Below are 6,693 nucleotides of genomic sequence, written 5' to 3' on the forward strand. Positions count from 1 at the left end.
AGAGGAAGCACTATACTGGAGTCACCTGCCTTATTTTTTCTGGATTGCTACCCAGTTTATGTTAGGTGTTGGAATGCTGAAGAGGTTGTACCTGTCTTTTTTACAATAGTCACTTTATTATTCAAGTTTAAAAGGACCCAGCTCAGTGACGTACAGCGCACACAAATTAAATACTGTAAACCTACTGCTCATCCTTTTTTCTCTAGTCCTGCTGAAGGGTCTCAGCCAAAAACGTCAGCTGTACATTCTTCCATAGATGCTGCCTGGCCTGCTGAGGTCCTCCAGCATCTTGTGTGTTGCTTGGATTTCCAGCGTCTGCAGATTTTCTCTTGTTAGTGACATACAGGTTCCCTCTTTTACTTTGTTTGTTTATTTGAAATAGAAACAAAGGAAGTGCAATGTGAAAAATTATCACTATATTTTGCATTTTTTAATGTTTTCAAGGCTATTTACGTGTAACGGGTTTTGATATTTCCCAAGGGCTTACACTAACCTCAACAGAAATGTCAATAACTTTGGCTTTATTACACCAAGTTGATTAAACAAAAATCGTGCTTTCATTCCCTATTATATCCTATGGCTTCATGTTTGTCTTATTTAATCGGGACACAATGTTCCAAAAAGTTTTTTGAATTTTCTTAATTTTTCCCCTCTCTCTCCTTGTTCTAGCGTCTGCAAGTCATGGTACAACCCAGGCAAGAGGTCATAATTAACAACAATGGGCTGCAAGCTACGCAGTCCCTCAGCAGACGCTTTGCTGATGACACTGTTTAAGGGCTCATTGTGTAAAACAACAGCTTTATTCCATCCACCAGCCACCCTTCCCCACTTCAGCGATTTCACAGTAATCCACATGTTGAATTAGATTGCACAGTTAATTTGGGGTTTGTTGGACTAAACTGGTTTCAGTTACAAAAAAAAATGTCATTTTGGTAAATTCTGCCTGATAAACATTAAACATTCAATTTTCACACTGTGCAATAGTATTGTGGACAAAACTACTTCTTTCACTCTGCCCAACAGAGATGCTGCACACCATGAGGCTTTTTGTCTTCATTTTTCACATATAGTATCGTTATCACCAAAGGAAGAAAGTATGAAACATCCCTGTGGATAACCATCTGCTGTGATCATCGTGAAGATTCTCTAATATTAGCAGGGAATAAGAATAGTTAGATTTTCTTTTGTTCTTCTCAGGATGTATAAATGGGTATCTTCTCATTAGATCTTTTCACAGATGCACATTCTTGATACCCAATTATGACCTTTCCCCTATATTACAAAAGAGATCAGACATTCAGGAAAATATTATGTTCTTGCTAAATGCCTTCAACGTTGATATATTTAGATATTTGCTCTCATAAAAAGAAAGTGAATAAGTTAATGAAGTAAATGTCGACGTACATTTATATTGTAAGGAACACAAAAACACATGCTTCCTGCTGTGGTATTTATAGAAATCTGTGACAGAGGCAGGAAGGCAAAGCTGCTGACAAAACCAAAGTTTAGAAACACAAATACTGGAAGTCTGAAAATAAACAGAAAAACATGAGGAATGTACAGTAAGTCAGTTACCAATTTGTGGGTCCCAGTGTGCTGCCTGGTCACTGGTGGATCAAGCAATATTGAGCAGTCAAGTTGAACTATCCAAAGAAATGACTTGAAGACTTCTGAAACTTTGGCAAATCTTGTTCCTACTGGCAATTCACAGAGATTTTTCTCATTCATTGATGCATCGAGGTTTTAATAGAAGATAGTATATATACTTCTGGTTAAAAAAAAGCATCCAGAAGTCAAAGTGGTTGTGAACTGAGTTTGGATACTCAGAGACTATGAAAGGAAATTCTAATTAGTAGCCAGTCCATGTAGTTTTCTTTAAATGACACATCAGCATGCTCTATAAAGTTTACCAAACCCTCTTGATAACCTACCCAAGTTTGATTTCCAGTGATTATTTGGAATAGTTGCTTTATAAATCTGAATTTTAAAATGTAAAGAAATGGTAAATATATTTATCTGAATGCGATAGTGTAACAGATTCTGAGCAGCAATGTTTTTTGCATGAATTTTGGAACTGAACTACAATGCAAGACTTGAAAGACTTGCACTTGGCAACAAATAGTGAAAAAGAGCCACAATTTCCTTCACCACATAGCAAAGATTTTTCCACCTAACAGATCGACTGAATCAAAGTAATTTGGGAAATGATGAAATAGAGCAAGAAGCTCCAGAAAGGATTAAGAACAGCACTGGAATTCTTAATGACAGAAAAGTTATTTAAAGAAAAGCAAAAGACTGTACATGCTAGGAAAGTAAACATTTCAGTTCTGTGCAAACATTAAAACTGGGGAGCAATATCAGATGTACAAAAAACACGTTTGAAGAACTTTCCCAAAGAAAGAGAAAAACAAGTATTGACCTCATTAACTGAAACATAAACAGGCCATTATGCAGCAGGCATACTGATACAGAGACTCCAGTTTTATTCAGTTCCTATTGGATGATAGTAAGAACATTCCCAGAACTTGGATAAGTGGACAAAATGCATGAATAGAGTTTGTTTCCAACTCTTCTGTCCTAAAAGAAGACAGATGTCTAGGATCTCTTAAACAAACAACTTTTTTTCAGGTCCCTGTGTTGCAAAAAAATTGTCTAAAGCAGGCCACATTAAGGAAGCAGAGGTGTATAAAACCCTGAGGGTATAGACAGGGTGAATGCTCAAAGTTTTCCTTCCCCCATGATGGGGAACTAAAATCTAGATGGCATAGTTAGGAGGTTGATGCACCATCAATAACTCTCTCTGAGACGTGAAGTCGAGATATCGGATTTTATTGACTGGAAGAAAGAACAAGCAGTAGTTGACCACCATACTACATCCTGGAGAATGAGGGCCGGGCTCAGGCCTCGATTGCATTTATACTGGGGTCAGTGGGAGGAGCCACAGGAGCAGTCAGCAGGGGGTGTGTCCAGACAGGTATATGTAGTTCACCACAGAGGTAAAAAGGTGAAAGATCGAAAAAGGAACTAAGGGGGCAGCTTCTTCATGCAGTTGATGGTGTGTATATGGAATGAACTGCCAGAAAATATGGTTGAGGCAGATAATAACATTTAAAAGACATTTGGATAACTACATTGGTCATTGGGATTTAAAAGAATATGGGCCAGTTGCCCATAAATCGGACTAGTTTGGTTGGACCAAGGCTGAGTTGGACCACAGATCCTGTTTCTAAGATATATTACTCTATGACTGATTATTTCACTACTACTAATCACTTCAAGTATTCGACACACAGCCTCAGATTAAGTGATTGTTTCTATGCATGAATGTTCCTAACTTTGTCATTCTTAGCCAAACATACCTGCTGCTTCCTGAGTTCAAATCATTAAGTCAACTCCTCCAAGTGACCAGATTCGATTCTTGTGACTACTGTTCCAAAGTTCATACCTTCTGCTCTTTATCTTCACTGTCCGCTTGCTTGAGCATGTGATCAGCCACATGATCATTACATAAGAACACAGGAACTTAAGGAATTCGTGCAGGAGTTGGCCACCTGACCAGTCGAGCCTGCTCTAGCATTCAATAAAATCATGGCTGATGTGACCATAGATTTAGCTCCAGCTTTCGCCCCACAACCTTTAATCTCCTGCTATGCAAAAATCAAATTAATTATGTCTTAAATCTATGAATATGTAAAGCATGCTCACAGTACTGCCTAGACACTTCAACCATATTTATTTGTTGTTATCTTATCATGTAGGCTTGGCCTATTAGCTTCTGATGTGAACAATTTGTTTTAGATTTAGCTCAGATTTTCCTTTATCAGTTCTTTGATGAATTGTAAATTGTTCCTCAGTGTTCAGAAAACAGGGCAGCATAGTCCAAGATTTTTACCTAGTGGCTTTCCATAGCTGTAGCTTACATTTTGAAAGCATCTGTCCTGTTTACTCATCTGGGAGATTGGAGCATAATTCCGTAGGAGCCCTGTATGGAGCAAATGATGCGTCCAGTGTGAGAGAAGTGTGTTCAATGAGCTCACTATTTTCCTTTATTCCACTCTCACATACATTCAGCTGTCAGGTGAGCGTAAAACTCCCCACTTTCTATTTTTAGTCTCTGTTTGAATGAGTGGAGTGTGGCCAGGACAGCGTGGGAGTATTTTGTTTGGCCTCGGATTCCCTGAGGTGAGGAAGGGAAAATGTGACGAAGGCATAAAGTGAGAACAGGATTGGGGCCACTTCTCTCATTCGGATAAATTATACCTTTACGTAAGCATAGGCTGCACTTTCATATGAGTTTATTAACATTTAATTTTTTTATTTCAAGGTATTTTGAGCTATAAGTCATTCTTCAAAAAAAATGGCAGAATTGCACAGAAGGAAGATGGTGCCAATAGAGAATAGATTTACTACTGTGATATAGCAGTTGAATATGTGGCTAAAGAATTAAAGCAGGGCGCAAGGTTTCAGATTTGTGGATCATTGGGGTCTCTTTAGGGAAGGTATGACCTGTACAATAGGGATGGGTTAAACGTGAACTTGAGAGGGGCCATTACCCTTATGGCAGGTTTGCTAGAGCGGTCGGGGTGGGATTAATCTAGTTCGGCAGGGGGGTGGGAACCACAGGGATAGAGGATGGAGCAATTGGTGTACAGTTAGATACATCATGTAAAGAGACGGCGAGGAAAGATGGGCAGTTAACAGGGCAAATTTGCAGTCAGTTGGTTAGTTTGAAGTGTGCCTATTTTAATGCAAGAAGTATCAAGAGCAAAGGTGATGAACGCTGAGCATGGATCAGTACATGAAACTACGAGGCTGTGGCCATTACAGAGAACTGGCTGTCACAAAGGAGGGAATGACTGCTAGATGCTCCGGGGTTTGGATGTTTCATAAGGGACAGGGAGGGAGGTAAAAGAAGTTGGCGGGTGGCCTTGCTAATCAGGGATAGTATTACAGCTGGAGAAAGCAAGGACATCATGAAGTGTTTGTCCACTGAGTCTGTATGGGTGGAGGTCGGATACACGAAGGGAGCAATCACTCTTAAGGGAATATTCTACAGCCACTGCCCAAGAGACACTGAGGATCAGGTTGGGAGGCTGATTTTGGAAAGATGCAAAAATAACAGGGTTGTTATCATGGGTGTCTTCAACTTCCTTAATATTGATTGGCAGCTCCTTAGTGCCAGAGGTTTAGATGGGGCAGAATTTGTTAGGTGTGCACAGGAAGGATTCCTGATTCAACATATAGACAGGCTGACTAGAGGAGAGGCCATACTGGATCTGGTAACAGGCAATGGACATGCTCAGGTGATAGATCTCTCAGTGGGTGGGCATTTCAGAGAAAGTGACCAAATCTCCCTGACATTTACCATAGCCTTGGACAGGGATAGGACCAAATGATACGGGAAAGTATGTAATTAGACAAGAGCAAATTATGACGGTATTAGGTAGGATTGCCTTTGAACCTTTGAACTTGGAATGTGAATTGGGTACTCAGGGATATGCACGATAGAAATGTGGAAGGTGTTTAGGGAACACTTGCATGGGGTTTTGAATAGATTTGCTCCATTGAGAAAGGGAAAGGATGGTAAGGTGAAGGAACCATGGGTAACAATAGATGTGGAACAACTGGTCATGAGGAAGGAAGGTTTAAAGTTTAGGAAGCAAAGATCAGACAGGGCTGCAGACAGAATTATGAGGTAGCCAGGAAGGAGCTTAAGAACGTACTTAGGAGAGCTAGAAGAGGACATGAGAAGGCCCTGGTGAGTAGGATTAAGGAGAAACCCAAATCGCTTTATACATAGTGAAGAACAGGGGGGTGATGAGAATGAAGGTAAGACTGATGATGATTAAAAGAGGACGTATACCTATTGAAGGAGGTAGGGGAGGCCCTTAATGAAGTTTTTGCTTCAGTATTCACCAAAGATAGGAACCTTAATAAATGTAAGGACAGTGTAAAATTAATACACTGAAATGTGTTGATATTAAGAAAGGGGATGTGCTGAAACTTTTGAAAAAAAAGATAGATAAGTCTCTGGGGACCAGATGGTATATCCCAGGTCACTACAGGAAGTAAGGGAAGAGATTGCCGTGTCTCTGAAGTTGATCTGTGTGTCCTCACTGGCGAAGGGAGTAGTACCAGCAGAATGGAGGGTGACAAAAGTTATTCTATTTTTCAAGAAAGGTAGTAGGGATAATTATGGCAATTTTACAGCACTGAGTCTTACAACAGTGGCGAGAAAACTGTTGGACAGGACTCTCAGAGACAGGAGTTATGAGCCTTTGGAGAAACACCATCTGATTAGGGATAGTCATCAGAGCTTTGTGAGGCAAAGGTCGTGATTCATGAGCCTGATTGAATTCTTTGAGGAAGTGACAAAACAAATTGATAAAAGTAGAGCAGTGAATGTGGTATGTATGGATTTTAGTGAGACCCTTGACAAGTTGCCCTGTGTAGGGTCATTGAGAAAGCCAGGAGGCAGGGGTTCCAGGGACACTTGGCTATGTGGATTCAGAATTGACTTGCCCACAGTGGTACTAGATGGTGACTATTCTGCTTGAAGGTTGGAGACCAGAGGTGTTCTGGTACCCCTGCTCGTTGTGATTTTTATAAATGACTTGGATGAGATAGTGGTACAGCGTGTAAGTAAACTTGTAGATGACACAAAGGTTGATGGTGTTGTGGATAATATAAAAG

At 40.2% G+C, this 6,693-nt stretch overlaps 2 protein-coding genes across 12 annotated transcripts in view; one reads left to right on the top strand and one right to left on the bottom strand.

The window, feature by feature from the left end:
• Positions 1–976, top strand: part of LOC132398551 (sodium- and chloride-dependent GABA transporter 1-like) — a 39,683-nt gene extending 38,707 nt beyond the window's left edge. For all 5 annotated transcript variants that reach the window (XM_059978172.1, XM_059978177.1, XM_059978176.1 and 2 more), the window contains one exon: positions 670–976. In XM_059978172.1, coding sequence (XP_059834155.1) covers positions 670–774 — 105 coding nt within the window. In that variant the 3' untranslated portion in view covers positions 775–976. The remainder of the gene's footprint in view (positions 1–669) is intronic.
• The window catches only part of LOC132398553 (uncharacterized), an 87,366-nt gene extending 83,677 nt beyond the window's left edge, over positions 1–3,689 (bottom strand). For all 7 annotated transcript variants that reach the window (XM_059978182.1, XM_059978184.1, XM_059978181.1 and 4 more), the window contains exon 1: positions 3,360–3,689. The gene's annotated coding sequence lies outside the window, so the exon portion shown is untranslated. The remainder of the gene's footprint in view (positions 1–3,359) is intronic.
• Between the last annotated feature and the right edge of the window lie 3,004 nt (positions 3,690–6,693).

The sequence above is a fragment of the Hypanus sabinus genome, chromosome 8 (assembly GCF_030144855.1).
Source record: "Hypanus sabinus isolate sHypSab1 chromosome 8, sHypSab1.hap1, whole genome shotgun sequence".
Lineage (NCBI taxonomy): Eukaryota > Metazoa > Chordata > Chondrichthyes > Myliobatiformes > Dasyatidae > Hypanus > Hypanus sabinus.